A 16,504-nucleotide genomic window follows, 5' to 3' on the forward strand; every position below is an offset into this window, starting at 1 on the left:
TCATTAAATACCTCAGCTTTTCAGTGTGTGATTCTGTACTGGGAGGTCATATACATGAATGCCACATATTTTACCCATTTAACTCATTTCTTACTTAACAGATATTTCAAGTTTAGTTTTTAACAGTGATAGTCTGAATATTTTGACATAAAATGGTTCTTGTGTCTTGAAAATAATTAAATCATAATGCCACTAGGGGGCTCACATACCATGTGTGTAATTCATGTGGCATCACACATCTGCATAACGCTTTTGGGTACTTAAAAGGATGTGATAGCTGGGACCATAATACTATATTCAATAGTTTTTGCGTGATAGATGTAAGGGCACAATAACAGAAGGAAACACATTAACTAGGTGTAACTTATCAGTGAAGTTAGCAGTGAGGAGTCAAAAATTGAAACTGGATAAATGCTAGTCTGGTACCAGTCCCTGTGACACCTCTTCTATCTAGACTTGCTGCTGCTGATGCTATAGGAATGTAAGCTCTAGCTGTCAATCACTAGAGTCCTAGGACTGGACAAAGTTACTTTCCGACAGATAACACTATCTGGCATTATTTCAGTTGTCCCTTGTAACTGAGAAGATTTATTTGTAATCAGTTTAAAAAATCTTTAGCTTGTTCATTTTGTTAGTGTAAGAAAGTGTATGTTTTATATCAACGTTCTTTCATTTTCTAAAGAATCTAGGAAGGCAAGTTTTTAAGATCATGCCAATTTATGTGTTTCCAGCCAAGTACATGCATAAATATATATATATATATTTTTACTAATTCCATCTAGTCTTATTTTTTTTTATTTTTTATTTATAATCAAGGGACAGTTCAGCATTAATTTGGCAGGAACTGGGATGAAGATATCCAGTACAGCAAAGTGGCTGGCTCAGGGCAGTTATGCCTCTGTGATCATTCACAGATCACAGGTAAGTCCTATTGGACCAAAAAGCCTGTCTGAAATACTTCTGTGCTGTGAAGTAGTGTTAAATTCCTCTACCTTAAGTTCAGAATTATATGAAGTTAATGACTAATGCTTTTGAACTGTGGTATTGGAGAAGACTTTTGAGAGTCCCTTGGACTGCAAGGAGATCCAACCAGTCCATTCTGAAGGAGATCAGCCCTGGGTATTCTTTGGAAGGACTGATGCTGAAGCTGAAACTCCAGTACTTTGGCCACCTCATGAGAAGAGTTGACTCACTGGAAAAGACTCTGATGCTGGGAGGGATTGGGGGCAGGAGGAGAAGGGGACGACAGAGGATGAGATGGCTGGATGGCATCACTGACTTGATGGACATGAGTCTGAGTGAACTCCAGGAGTTGGTGATGGACAGGGAGGCCTGGCATGCTGCGACTCATGGGGTCGCAAAGAGTCGGACACGACTGAGCGACTGAACTGAATTGAACTGAATGACTAATGAGTTTTTCCATATAATGGGGTATGTTACATTATGACGAGGTATAACTAATGAAATTATGGAATGAGGTTCATTTTTATTCATGTGCTTATGGAGGTTTTATATATATACACATTCTTGTTTAGGCTATAGATATCTGTGCATGAAATCAAGTGCCAGAGCATATAGATTTAAGTAGTTCAAGTTTGGGGCTAATGGTTTGAAACACAGGTGCTTCAAAAAGAGGTAGTCTTTCTAATTATTGAAGACTGTTACATTTTAATATTTCAAAGTAAGAGGTAAATTTTTGGTTTATTTACCTCCCTGCTTTGATTTAGTGATTTAGTGATGTCAGAGTCATTTGTCATTTAATGAACATCCTTTATAGTTTCTTCAATAATTAGGAATATTTTTATGGTTGTATGAACATTTTCCTCATCTATCTTTATTTAGAAAACATTGTCATGATTTGAGAGAATAGCATTGAAACATGTATATTACCATGCGTGAAGTAGATCACCAGTCCACGTTCAATGTACGAGACAGGGAGCTCAGGGCCAGTGCACTGGGATTTTAATTTTTCTTATAGCACATGTATTATCTAAAGTATTATCCTCCTAATTGTGGTGCTGGTATAGTGTGCTAACACATAAAATTTATGAGATGGCTCCTGGTACTTAGAATTACCACATCTTAAATAGCATGACCCCATCTACATTAAATCAGGATCTCTGTTATAATTTCTGTTCTCACCTATATTGCACCATTTAAATCAGTACCATCAACAGTCCCTGCCTACACCAAGGTTTTAGAATTTTTCTTTCTTTTGCTAAAAGTGATTTCATTCCTATATATACATACTACTTGTAAATGAAATTCAATTTTCTGATATTTGCAGACTTTAAAATACTTTATTTCTGACCATTATGAATTTGTGTTTTAATTAATAATTAAAGACTTTATATTTTTATTATTTCTATCACATGGGTAAACAGTAGGCTTTTAAAATGGTTATTTATTTCTAAATATTTATTTGGCAAATTTAAGTGTCATTCTTTTGGGTAGAAGAACGGAAATAAATCAATTACTTAGTTAAAATATGTTCTGAGTAGGTATAAAATTTAGACAGTGCAACGAGATATTCTGACTTTATCTAGTTGTTAAGGTATCTTCTTGTTAAATGACAGCTGGCCAAGGGCAGCAATAAAAATGAATATTTGGTACAATCATTCCTTTCGCGTCTATTTAAGTTTTATTGTAAAGACTATTTGTTTACTTATTGAGAATTTCTCCCTCAATCAAAGATTTTGCACATGAAGGTATTTCCTGAGATCTGACGCATGGTGTGAAACTCTGACTTATGAAACCCAAATGTACTTATGGAAATGAACACATATTTTCATTTCTTAGTGAAGTTAAACAAGATTAGGGGTTTACTTGATCCATTTGAGAACAGGAATGTATATAAATTGGAATTTTTACTGCCATCCCCTTCTCTGTTTACTCAGATTCTCTAGAGTGTAGAAAGCTTCTGAAAGAAGAGGCAACTTCAAAAGCCCCTGATCTCAAAACATTCTTTATCCTCAAAAGTTTCAGGAACCCAGTTTCCTTTTCTACCCTCCCTCCTTAGATTAAAAAAACAAAAACATAAATAAAGCAAAACTTACCTTCTTCAGAAACCATAAGAGTTCAAACTATTTTTGTTTCATCCGATCAAAAGGCCATTTGACTTTTGGACCTAAAGTTGGAAGACAGTCTGGAAAGAAAATTTATCCTGTCCTCATCACTTCCTTCACCAGCCTCTGCCCACCCATTCCTCAGTTAGCAGCTCTGCTTTTCTAAAAAGGAAGAAGAAGAATCTCCTTTTTTGTTGTCGTTTAGTCACTAAGTTGTGTCTGACTCTGTGTCTAATTATAATTCTTACTTTCGATCCAGTTGTTTCCCCCATTCTTTCACCTTTTATATTTTCTTCAAGCTGTGTTTCCAATGCTTCCAGGAGATGTTTGAAGTTAAGGTCAAGTTTGCATAATATCCTTCTTTTATTTAGTCCATGAGAATCTTATATAAAATCCTAATACCTTTCTTTTATTCAGTCTGTGAGAAACACTGGACAACAAATTGGGAGAGGTTTTAATAAACTCACTGAAGCAAATAGATACCTTGATGAAAAATGCGTGGATTGAGAGGAATTGTCCAACGTAAAGTGTAGTTTATAATTATCAAGTGGCTAATATGAATCTCGGGTTCTCTAATTCCTGTGACCACAGATTTCAACTGAGCCTGAAATGGCATGATCTTTGACCTCAAGTATAATTGTTATAGGAAACCTTGGCTAATTATTTCAGCCACATGATTCAAAGCCTTTGCTTTTCTGCCTTGCGCACACAGATACCAGCATGTAACAGATTCTCCCGTATCTCTGCCTCTTCTATTTTCAGGATGGAACCAAAGTCTATGGCAGATGTGGAGGGTTCTGTGGAAAGTGTATTCCTCACATGACTACTGGTCTCCCAGTTCAAGTAGTGTGAACATTCAGAAGGAAAGTGTGTCCCAAAGAAGAGACATTCTCTGGAACCTGCAAATAGCTGGTGCTTGTTTCTTTATTCCTTCCTGAGATTTATGTCTAAAATATTTGTGCCTTTTTTCTAGGATGCTCATGAGGAGTCAATCACTGCTTAATTTTTCAAGGCCTTTGAAATAAACTGAATGATACATGGTTCTAATCAGGATCCTTAAAAGGATGAAATAATTTATGGTAGGGCATACAGGGATATTTGAATTATGCTAAGATAATACTACTGTTAACAGATTGCACTGGACCAGAATTATGTTATGCCTGTAAACACACATGTAAATCTCTGCTCACATCCTACTGTACAATGAAATGTTTATTCTACTTGTTAAAATGGAGCAAGTAAAAATTAGGAAAATGAACTTAAATCATAAACATTATTGAATCTGTCAGAATAGCAAATCAATGGTCACATCAAAAAAGTACATAGCCATTATACTTTCTACTGATACAGCTTAGATACCTTGTTTTATGTTTCCTTTAATTTTTAATTGTGCATTATGGTGCTTCAAAAAAAATCATCCTAAAATATAGTATAGTTTTGTAATTAAAGTATATAGTTGGGTTAAATACTAAACATGAAATTTTGTGGGTATAATACAGAATAAGATATGATTTAGTAGAATTTCACTTAAAAACACCTACCTCTAATTTGATTGTACTTATAAGAGCAATACATTGTTTTTAAAATGTTTATATTCTATCATGTCTTTATAACTTATATGCCTATATGTCTACTCTTAAAAAATTTATTTTCTCAAAGTTATGTACTGTATATTAATCAAGTAGAAAACTAAGAATTATTGACATTTTGAAGAACCTGTTTTGCTAAACATAAAATTATTTTTACATATGCAAAATTTTTATTAGAGAGTTCAAGTTATTTTATATCTGAGGTCTCTCAAATCCAGAACATGAAAGATAGTATAAAAATTAACTATTCACAAGTAAATGCTCAGGTATTAAGAGATTTTTTAGGTGAATAATTTGTGTATTATACAACCATTTGATTTTAAAAGAATCAGATAATATTTTTCTATGATAACCTCCTCTATAAACCAAGAAAACTGAATCTAATAATAGATTTTTGCCAGGAAATAGTAGTGTAGTAGTTTTACCCACAAAGTTTTTCTTTTTCAAACTATTAGGGGTATATTGTACCATATAAGGTACTAAAGCAATTTTGTACCAATGTGGTTAAATAAACATTTAGGGATCTCTGTATCAGAAAAGAAGTATTTTGCACTATGTGCCTGAAACCAGTTACAAACATTATTACAAAATGTATAACATGTTCTAGAAATGTTTTTATGCATAAGTAAAATCATATAATTTATAAACATTTGAATAATAAAGATATTTGTGTGATACATTGGGACTTTGCTTTCATTTTCCTTAAAAAAAACATTTTACTCCAATTATTGCAATTTCAATGGAAATATCTCCTGCCTAGGAGAAGGCAATGGCACCCCGCTCCAGTACTCTTGCCTGGAAAATCCCATGGATGGAGGAGCCTGGTGGGCTGCAGTCCATGGGGTTGCTAAGACTAGGACATGACTGAGCGGCTTCACTTTCACTTTTCACTTCCATGCACTGGAGAAGGAAATGGCAACCCACTCTGGTCTTCTTGCCTGGAGAATCCCAGGGACAGGGGAGCCTGGTGGGCTGTTGTCTATGGGGTCGCACAGAGTCAGACACGACTGAAGTGACTTAGCAGTAGCAGTGTACACCCTTATGGAAATAAGGGCATGAGGCTGACAGAAATTTGCAATGACTTCTGTTTATAGAAGGGGTACCATGTATACTCATATTCAGTTGGCCAAATTAAATCACATGACCAAATCCTAGGCAATGTGACAGGGAAATATACTTCTGCTACAGGGCAGGATGGCCAGATGTATGGAAATGAGTGAGGACTCACAATCTTCTCCCAAGGGAGGGAGAAGATCCTTGGGAACAATAAGATTTTATGTCCACCATTTTATGTCTTCAGCTTCACCAGAAATTGCCAGAGTACTACTTTCTAAAGGGGTGGAATAAATTTAAATTACCGCTGCCTCTGTGTACAAATATTAGAATATCTACATTCTCAGTGACATGTCAATTTTTTTTGATCTGATGGGGTAGAGAGTAGTATTCAACTGTTTGAATTTATATTTATCTAACACAATTGCACTCATCCCACATGATAGGAAAGTAATGCTCAAAATTCTTCAAGCCAGGCTTTAACACTATGTGAACCATGAAAATTCCAGATGTTCAAGTTGGTATTAGAAAAGGCAGAGGAAGCAGAGGTCAAATAGCCAACATCCATCGGATCATCGAAAAAGCAAGAGTTCCAGAAAAGCATCTATTTCTGCTTCACTGACTACAGTAAAGCCTTCAACTGTGTGGATCACAACAAACTGGAAAATTCTTCAAGAGATGGGAATACCAGACCACCTTACCTGCCTCCTGAGAAATCTGTGTGTAAGTCAAGAAGCAACAGTTAGAAACAGACAAGGAACAACAGACTGGTTTCAAATTGGGAAAAGAATACGTCAAGGCTGTATATTGTCACCCTGCTTAGTTAACTTATATGCAGAGTACATCATGAGAAATGCTGGGCTGGAGGAAGCACAAACTGGAATCAAGATTGCCAAGAGAAATATCAATAACCTCAGATATGCAGATGACACCATCCTTATGGCAGAAAGTGAAGAACTAAAAAAGCCTCTTGATGAAAGTGAAAGAAGAGCGTGAAAAAGCTGTGTTAAAATTCAACATTCCAAAAACTAAGATCATGGCATCCAGTCCCATCACTTCATGGCACATAGATGGGGAAACGGTGGAAATAGTGACAGACTTTATTTACTTGGGCTCCAAAATCACTGCAGATGCTGACTGCAGCCATGGAATTTAAAGACGCTTGCTCCTTAGAAGAAAAGAATGACCAACCCAGACAGCACATTGAAAAGCAGAGACAGTACTTTGTCAACAAACTTCCATCTAGGCAAAGCTAATGTTTTTCCAGTAGTCACGAATGGATGTGAGAATTGTACCGTAAAGAAAGCTGAGTGCTGAAGAATGGATGCTTTTGGACTGTGATGTTGGAGAAGACTCTTGAGAGTCCCTTTGACTTCAAGGAGATCCAACCAGTCAATCCTAAAGGAAATCAGTCTCAAATATTCATTGGAAGGACTGATGCTGAAGCTGAAACTCCGATACTTCACCTGATGGGAAGAACCGACTCAATGGGAAAGACCCTGATGCTGGGAAAGATTGAAGGCAGGAGGAGAAGGGGACGACAGAGGATGAGATGGTTGGATGACATCACTGACTCGATGGACATGAGTTAGAGTAAGCTCTGGGAGTGCTGCATTCCATGGACTCATAAAGAGTCTTGCAGGACTGAGAGACTGAACTGAACTGCTGAGAGGCTCTTGTAGAGTAAAACTTACAATTAAAACTTAATCAAGTGAAACTTAATCCAGTTATCTGCTGGTGAGTGGGGCTGAGCTTCCTCCCTGGTAGTTTCTTGGTCTGAGGCAACCCAGCTCTTTGATCTAAGGGGTGTATGGTCAGGTTAATGGTGACCTCCAGCAGGGTTTATGCCAAAGGGGACCTTCCCAGAAAGCTGCTGCCAGTCCTTGCATCCCTGTGGTGAGGCCCTGCTGACCCACACTTCCACAGGAGACCCTCCAACACTAGCGGGTAGTTTTGGTTCAGTCTCCTGTGAAGTCATTGCTCCTTTCCTCTGAGTCTTGGTGTGCACAAGGTTTTGTTTGTACCCTCCAAGACTTGAGTCTTTGTTTCCCCCAGTCCTGTGGAAGTTTAGTAATCAAGTCCCTTTGCCCATCAAGGTCAGCTTCCCTGGGGTTTCCCAGTCCCTTTGTCGGGTCCCCAGGCTGGGAAGCCTGACATGTGGTTCCAAACCTTCACAACAGTGGGAGAATTTCTTTGGTATTATTGTTCTCCAGTTTGTGGGTCACCCATCCAGCGGCTATGGGATTTGATTTTATCATGATTACCCCCTCCTACCATCTTGCTGTGGCTTATTCTTTGTCTTTGGACATGGGGTATCTTCTTTTAGTAGGTCCATCATCCTCCTGTTGATGGTTGTTCAACAGTTAGTTGTGATTTTGGTGCTCTAGCAGGAGATGAGTGCCTGTCCTTCTACTCTGCCATTTTGAACCAGAAGAAACAAAACTATTTAGTATTTAATTGTGAGGAAATAACGCAGTCCTGGAATGGAGTAAATCAGCACTTTTTAATGCACAAAATCTGTTCAGTTTACCAAGCAAAGCAAAAAGATTTCATTCACAGTGTTTCATAGTTAAGTCTGCCTGAGTTTTTGATGTACTTTGCATTTTCTATCTTTTGGGTCTCATAATAAACACACAACTATAACCTCAATGTTGTAAATTGTAAAATGGTGGGAAGAAAAATTTCACTGCTTGCCCTCCTAATATATAAATTATGAGATTAAATGGGCTATTGTTTGTGAATATGCCTTGAATGGTAGAAAGTGCTAAATTAGCTATATTCTTTAATGTTAAACATAGAAAATAATTCCAAAAGGGCTCTAGTGACCAAGCAGCAGGTTCTGAAGGTCTACACTCCAGTTCTGCTCCTTATGTAAGCTCTATGACCTTGGGAAAATCACAAACTTTGTATGAACATTATGGTTGTAACTATACATGTGAGCTGTTAGTAGTATCTTTCTCACTTTGTGGCTAAAATATTAATCTATAAAAATTTGGCACTAGGTCAGGTTCATAAGTTAGGTTAAAAATCATTTTTGCTTAAACATTTTTATTGTGGTAAGATATGCCTTACATGATATTTACCACCTTACCCATTTAAAAAAATTCGGTTTAGGGATATTCAGTACTTCAGCCATTGCCACCATCCATCTTCAGAACTCTTTTCATTTTGGAATCTGAAACACTGTGCCATGAAACAATAATCCCCCATTTAATGTTCATCCATGTTATGGCATGTGTCAGAATTTCCTTCTATTTTTAAGGCCAATAATATTCCATCGTATATACCATCCATCGCTTACATTCAACTGTCAGTGGACATTTGGGTTCCTTTCATGTTTTAGCTATTGTGAATAAAATTTGGATGGATGTACAATATGGGTGGATGTAGAAGAAAGGTGGATGTACAAGAATTTCTTTGAGACTCTGGTCTCTCTTGTTTTGGTTGTATACCCAGAAGTGGAATTATTGATAATATAGTTGTTCTGTGTATATTTTTTTGAGGACCCACCATACTGCCGCATGCTGTTTTCCAAAGTGGTTGCTCCATTTTACAATCCCATGAACAGATCCAATTTCTCCATATCTTCATTGACAGTGGTTATTTTTAATGTTTTCAATAGTAGCCACACTAATGGATGTAAGGTGCTATCTCACTGAGGTTTTGATTTACATTTTCCAATTTTGGGGGCTCCAAAATCACTGCAGATGGTGACTGCAGCCATGAAATTAAAAGACACTTACTCCTTGGAAGAAAAGTTATGACCAACCTAGATAGCATATTCAAAAGCAGAGATATTACTTTGCCGACTAAGGTCCATCTAGTCAAGGCTATGGTTTTTCCTGTGGTCATGTATGGATGTGAGAGTTGGACTGTGAAGAAGACTGAGCGCCGAAGAATTGATGCTTTTGAACTGTGGTGTTGGAGAAGACTCTTGAGAGTCCCTTGGACTGCAAGGAGATCCAACCAGTCCATTCTGAAGGAGATCAACCCTGGGATTTCTTGGGAAGGAATGATGCTAAAGCTGAAGCTCCAGTACTTTGGCCACCTCATGGGAAGAGTTGACTCATTGGAAAAGACTTTGATGCTGCGAGGGATTGGGGGCAGGAGGAGAAGGGGACAACAGAGGATGAGATGGCTGGATGGCATCACTGACTTGATCGAGTCTGAGTGAACTCCGGGAGTTGGTGATGGACAGGGAGGCCTGGCATGCTGCGATTCATGGGGTCGCAAAGAGTCAGACACAACTGAGTGACTGAACTGAACTGAATGATAAATAATTTTGGCATTTTTATGTGCTCATTGGTCATTCATATATCTTCTTTTGAAAAATGTCTATTCACATTCTTTGCCCATTTTTTAATTAGGTTGTTTTTGCTGTTATTGCTGGGTCTTATTCTGGATATTAGCCCTTTATATGCAAGTATATATTTTCTGTTGCATAGTTTGCATCAGTGTTCATGAGGGTGTTGGTCTGTGGTTTCCTTTCCTTCTAGTGTCTTTGGCTTTGGTGTTAGAGGAATGCTGGCCTCAGAGAATGAGAAATTTGAAGTTAGAAAGTGTTCTCTCGCCTTCAAATTATTTTTTTAAAGTTTGAGAAAAATCGGTGTTAGTTTTTCTTTAAATGTTCAATGGAATTCACAAGTGAAGCCATTAAGTTCTGGAATTTTGTTGGAATGCTTTTGATTTCTGATTCAACCTCCTACCTAGTTATCAGTTTAGTCATGTTTTCTGTATCTCTGTGACTCAATCTTGATTGGTTTTGTGTTTCTCAGATTTGTCCATTTCATCTAAATTATCCAATTTGATGGCACAAAGTTGTTCATCTTACTCTTTATAATCCTTTTTGTTGTCTATATTTATTGTTGATGGTAATGCTGCCACTTCCATTTTTTATTGAAGTTATTCAGTTCTACTCTCTCTTTTCTTAGGCCAACTAAAGGTTTTCAGTTTTGTTCATATTTTCAAAGAATCAACTTTTGGTTTTATTGATTTTTCTTTATTATTTTTCTGTTGTTTCATTTATCTCTACTCTAATCCTTATTATTTTCTTCCTTCTGCTAGTTTTATTTTTAGTTGGTTCTTTTCTAGTTCTTTAAGTTGCAAAGTTAGCTTGTTGATTTGAGATATTGCTTCTTTTTTAATGTGCTTATAACAATAAATTGCCTAGTTAGCATTGTTTCTGTTATGTTTCCAGATGGTGCTAGTGGTAAATAACCCACCTACCAATGCAAGAAATACAGGTTAGGTCCTGGGATGGGATCCCCCAGAGGAGCGCATGGCAACCCACTCCAGTATTCTTGCTTGAAGAATCCCATGGACAGGGGAAACTGGCAGACCACAGTACATAGGGTCTCAAAGAGTCAGATGAGACAGCACTCACATAATTTTCAGTGTATTCATCTATAAGTATTTTCTAATTTCCCTTGTGATTTCTTCACTGATGCATTTGTTGTTTAAGAGTATGTTGTCTAATTTCTACAAATTTGTGCATTTTCCAGTTTTAGTTCTATTTTGTTTTCTAACTTCATCGTTAGATGAAAATAAAAATACTCTGTCATAAAAAATACTCTGTATGATATCTATTTTATTAAACCTATTAAGACTTAAGTTGTGGCCTAACATATATTCCTTGCTGGAAAATGTCCACTGTAGGGTTGAGAAGAATGTGTGTTCTGTTGTTGTTACAGTGTTCTGTATATGTCTATTAAATTTAACTGGTTTTTTGTGAGGAGAAGGGGATGACAGTGGATGAGATGGCTGGATGGCATCATGGACTCGATGGATGTGAGTCTGAGTGAACTCTGGGAGTTGGTGATGGACAGGGAGGCCTGGCATGCTGCAATTCATGGGGTCACAAAGAGTCGGACACGACTGAGTGACTGAACTGAACTGAACCGAACTGATTGTGTTATGAGTTTTCTATTTCCTTACTTCTGTGTGATTGCTCTATCCACTATTAAGAGTACAGCATTGGTGTCACCAATTATTATTGCAGAAATGTCTATTTCTCTCTTCAATTTTGTCCATTTATGTTTCATGTATGTCATCTGTTATTAGGTGTGTAAATGCTTCTAATTATTATATCTTCCTGCTGTGTTGACACTCTTACTTATATTGATGTCTTTCTTTGTCTCATACCTTTTTTTATTTTAAGTCATTTTGTCTATTAGTATAGCTTCTCCTGTGGCTCTCTTGTTTAGTATTTGCATGAAATATTATTTTCCATTCTTCCAACCTATTTTTGTCTTTGAACTAAAGTGAGTCTCTTATAAACAGCATAAAATTAACGTAACAGTATATCATATTTTTTATCTATTATTCCAATCTCTGTCTTTTAATTAGATAATTTAATTCTCTTACATTTACAGTAAATACTGATAAGGACTTACTTCTGTTATTTGCTGTTTATATTCTGTGTGCTTTATGATGCTTTTTTTGTACCTCATTTCCTGAATTATTGTCTTCTTTTGTATTTAGTCAATAACTTTTAGTAAAGTATTTTAATTCTTTTATTGCCTTTTGTGATATTCTATAACTATTTTCTTTGTGGTTACCATGGGGATTACATTTAATATTCTAAAGTTACAATATTCTAATTTGAATTTATACCAGCTTAACCTCAAAAACACACAAGCATTTTTTTACAGTTCCTTCCCATGTTTTTCAGTTACTGATGTTACAAAAGTATAGCTTTATACATTATGTGATCTAAAACATAAGTCAGTAATTGATTTTCATAATGCATTATTCTCTTAAATATTGTAGAAAACAAAATTAGAGCTACAAATTTTAAAATAATATTAGCTTTTATAATGAGTCATTTATTTACCTTTATTGACATCTTTATTTCTTCTTATAACTAAGTTACTAGCTAGTGTTCCTTCATTTCAACTTTCAGGACTACTTGTAGCATTTTTTGCAGGGCAGGACTAGTAGTAGTAAGCTCCATCTTTTGTTTATCTGGAAATATCTTAATCTCTGTCTGGTTTTGCCAGATATAGGATTCTTGGTTGATTTTTTTTTTTTTTTTTTTCTTTTCTCTTTACACTTTGAATGTATTAGCTCACTGCCTTTTGAACTCCAAAGTTTCTGGTGACAAATCTGTCCAAAACCTTGTTAAGGATCATTTGAGTGTGATGGGTTAATTCTCTCTTGCTGCTTCCAATACTCTCCTTCTTTTTGAATTTGGACAGTTTGATTTTAATGTGTGTCAGTTTGGGTTTCTTTTAGTTCATCTTACTTGGAGTTCATTGAGCTTACTGTACACTTTTGTTCATGTCTTTCATCAGATTTGGAAAGTTCCTGGTCATTATTTCTTTAAATAATTTCTCTGCCCCTTTCTCTCTTCTTCTGGGATTCCCATAATTCATATGATGGTCTGTTTGATGGTGTGCCACAGGTCCCTTAGGCTCTATTCACATTTGTTTTTACAATTGTTTTCCTTCCTGTTTCTCAGACTTGATAATTTAAATTATCCTGTCTTCAAGTTAATGGGTTATTTTGCCTCTCAAACCTGCCTTTGAATTTCCTTAGTGTATTTTACTTTTCAATTATAGTTTTTAAAAATATCTTTACAGGTTTTCCATGCCTTTACTGATATTTCCATTTATTTACGTTTTCTCGACTTTCTGTAAGTCTTCCCTTAGTTCTTTGAGCATCTTTCTAAAATTTTATCTAATAGGTCTGCCATCTAGTCTTTTTTCAGGGGCATTTTTGTTTTGTTGGTTTATTTTTTCCCAATGAATGGTCTATACTTTCATGGTTTTTTTTGATACGTCTTGTGACATTTTGTTGAAAATAGAACATTTAAATTCAATTATGTAGAAATTCTGGCAATCAGATCCTCTTTTTCAAAAAGGATTTGCTTCTTGTTGTTTCTCTCTTGGTTTGGACTGTTATAGGCTGTCTCTGTGCCAGCAATCAACTTGGATGTAAGTGTAACGTCTTCTCAGATCTTTTGTGACTCTGCTTCTTTTCCAAACCACGCACAGTGACTTTCTAAATTCAAATACAATTGCTTTTGAATGTCTTGGTCATTACTGTCTGGCTCCCAAAAGGGGAAAAAGAGAAAAGCAAAGGAGGGAAAAAGATCTCTCCCTTTAAATTTCCTGGAAATTTCTTTAGGCTGAGAGTGAGGGGATTGCAACAGTGGATGTGTATGTGGGGATGTGTTTCATAATAACTGCCTGTCTCCATATCTGTATCGTCATGATCAGAAGCAGCTCACAGTGAACAAGCATGGATTCCTCAAGCTATGTGCAAGCTGCTCCAGGAACAAATCATGACTGTCTTCCTTGGGAATGGGGAGGGGCTATGGGTATGCTGTTGAGTTAAATCTGAAATTGATTGAGTATGTGTGATAGTCACTCAGTCATATCCAACGCTATATGACCCCATGGACTTTAGCCCACCAGGCTCCTCTGTCCATGAAATTCTCCAGGTAAGAATACTGGCGTGGGTTACCATTCTCTTCTCCAGGAGATCTTCCCAACCCATGGATCAAACTCAGATCTCCTGCATTTTAGACAGACTCTTTATCATCTGAACAACCAGGGAAGCCTCCAAATTGACTGAAATTGATCACAATTTACTGTCCAAGCCATCCCCTGGAAGTTGCAAAGCTTCAGTAGATGCCAGAGATCTAAAATGGTTATATCAGACAGATGCTGCCAGTACAATGGTTTTCTAGGTGGGAAAACAAAGATTCTTGATGATTCTTACTATACCATTTTCCTAGATTTCTCTCTCCAATAAATTTTTAAAGTGTTAACTGTCATTACTACTTTTATCATGACCTGTGGAATCATGGATAATGCTTTTGTGAACTAGTTTCACAGTATACAAACATGTGATATGTAAACAGAGATTGGGTGTGTACCTCTTTGGAAACCTAGAGTCTCAGGGATAGTAGAGAGACTGTTTACTTTAAAATCTAAAAAAAAAAAAAAAAAATCATTCAATTTTTAAAAGTTGAAGTGAAGTGAAAGTGAAAGTCATTCAGTCATGTCTGACTCTTTGCAACTGTATAGTCCATGGAATTCTCCAGGCCAGAATACTGGAGTGGGTAGCTGCTCCCTTCTCCAGGGGATCTTCCCAATCCAGGGATCACACCCAGGTCTCCCAAATTGCAGGCAGATTCTTTACCAGCTGAGCCACCAGGGAAGCCCAAGAATACTGGAGTGAGTAGCCTATCCCTCTCCAGCTGATCTTCCAGCCCCAGGAACCGAACCGGGGTCTCCTGCATTGCAGGCAGATTCTTTACCAGCTTTCTTTACCAGGGACTCAGTTTTAATAACCCTGTATGTGAGACAGCAAAAGAGACACAGATGTATAGTACAGTCTTTTGGACTCTGTGGGAGAGGGAGAGGGTGGGATGATTTGGGAGAATGGCATTGAAACATGTATAATATCATATATGAAATGAATCGCCAATCCAGGTTCGATGAATGATCCTGGATGCTTGGGGCTGGTGCACTGGGATGACCCAGAGGGATGTACGGGGAGGAAGGAGGAAGGGGGGTTCAGGATAGGGAACACGTGTACACCCGTGGCGAAATCATGTTGATGTATGGCAAAACCAATACAATATTGTAAAGTAATTAACCTCCAATTAAAATAAATGTATATTAAAAAAAGAAACCAAGAAAAAAAGTTACTTTCAATTTACAGTTATTACAAAATGTTAGCTATATTCCCTGTGTTGTACAATACATTCTTGAGCCATCTTACACCTAACAGCTTGTACTTTCCATTTGCCCACCTCTATATTGCTCCTCTTACCTGCCTATTGGTAACCACTAATTTGTTCTCTATATCTGTGAGTCTGCTTCTTTGTTGTATATTTTAGATTCAACATATAAGTGATATATAGTTTTTGTCTTTTTCTTTATGACTTATTTAAATTACCATAATGCCTTCTGCTGCTGCTGCTGCATAAGTTGCTTTAGTCATGCCCGACTCTGTGTGACCCCATAGACAGCAGCCCACCAGGCTCTTCTGTCCATAGGATTCTCCAGGCAAGAATACTGGAGTGGGTTGCCATTTCCTTCTCCAATGCATGTATGAATGTCGAGTTGCTTCAGTCATGTCCGACTGTGTGTGACCCTATGGACAGCAGCCCACCAGGCCACTCTGTCCATGGGATTCTCTAGGCAAGAATACTGGAGTGGGTTGCCATTTCCTTCTCCTAATGCCTCCTGAGACTCTCTATATTACTGCAAATGGCAAATATTTTTTCATTTTTATGCTGAATAGTTCATTAATTATAAATAAACCATATCTTCTTTATCCATTCATCTGTTGATTGACACTTAGGTTGCTTCCATGTCTTGGTAATTGTAAATACTGCTATTAATATTGGTGTGCAGGTATCTTTTTGAATTAGTGTTTTTGGTGTATATACATATATATATCCAGGAGTGGAATTGTTGGTCCATATGGTAGTTCTTAGTTTTTTGAGAAACCTCCATACTGTTTTCAACAGTGGCTCTACCAATTTATGTTCCCACCCATAGTGTTCAGGAGGACAGATCTTATGTTAAGTATGCCTATCATAAATAATAATAATAATAATAATAATAATAGAGAGTAGAAGGCAACTTTGTGATCTGATTTGTATGTTTATGGTATAGATTGTGGTGATGATTTTAGTCTTATCTCCAAGCTCATCAAGTTGTATATATTAAATAAGTATAGTTTTTTCCATGTCAGTTATATACCTCAATAAAGTGGCTTTAAAAGTTAAATACCAAGGTTTTATTTTCATTCTTAAACAGCCTAAAATAAAGACATAAA

At 36.7% G+C, this 16,504-nt stretch overlaps 1 protein-coding gene across 1 annotated transcript in view; it reads left to right on the forward strand.

Annotated features, from left to right (window-relative positions):
- The window catches only part of LOC120861268 (A disintegrin and metalloproteinase with thrombospondin motifs 20-like), a 204,904-nt gene extending 199,573 nt beyond the window's left edge, over positions 1-5,331 (forward strand). The window contains exons 38-39 of the mRNA XM_040236892.1: positions 817-921; positions 3,828-5,331. Coding sequence (XP_040092826.1) covers positions 817-921; positions 3,828-3,917 — 195 coding nt within the window. The 3' untranslated portion in view covers positions 3,918-5,331. The remainder of the gene's footprint in view (positions 1-816; positions 922-3,827) is intronic.
- Positions 5,332-16,504: the final 11,173 nt, after the last annotated feature.

Source organism: Oryx dammah, unplaced genomic scaffold (assembly GCF_014754425.2).
Source record: "Oryx dammah isolate SB20612 unplaced genomic scaffold, SCBI_Odam_1.1 HiC_scaffold_11232, whole genome shotgun sequence".
Lineage (NCBI taxonomy): Eukaryota > Metazoa > Chordata > Mammalia > Artiodactyla > Bovidae > Oryx > Oryx dammah.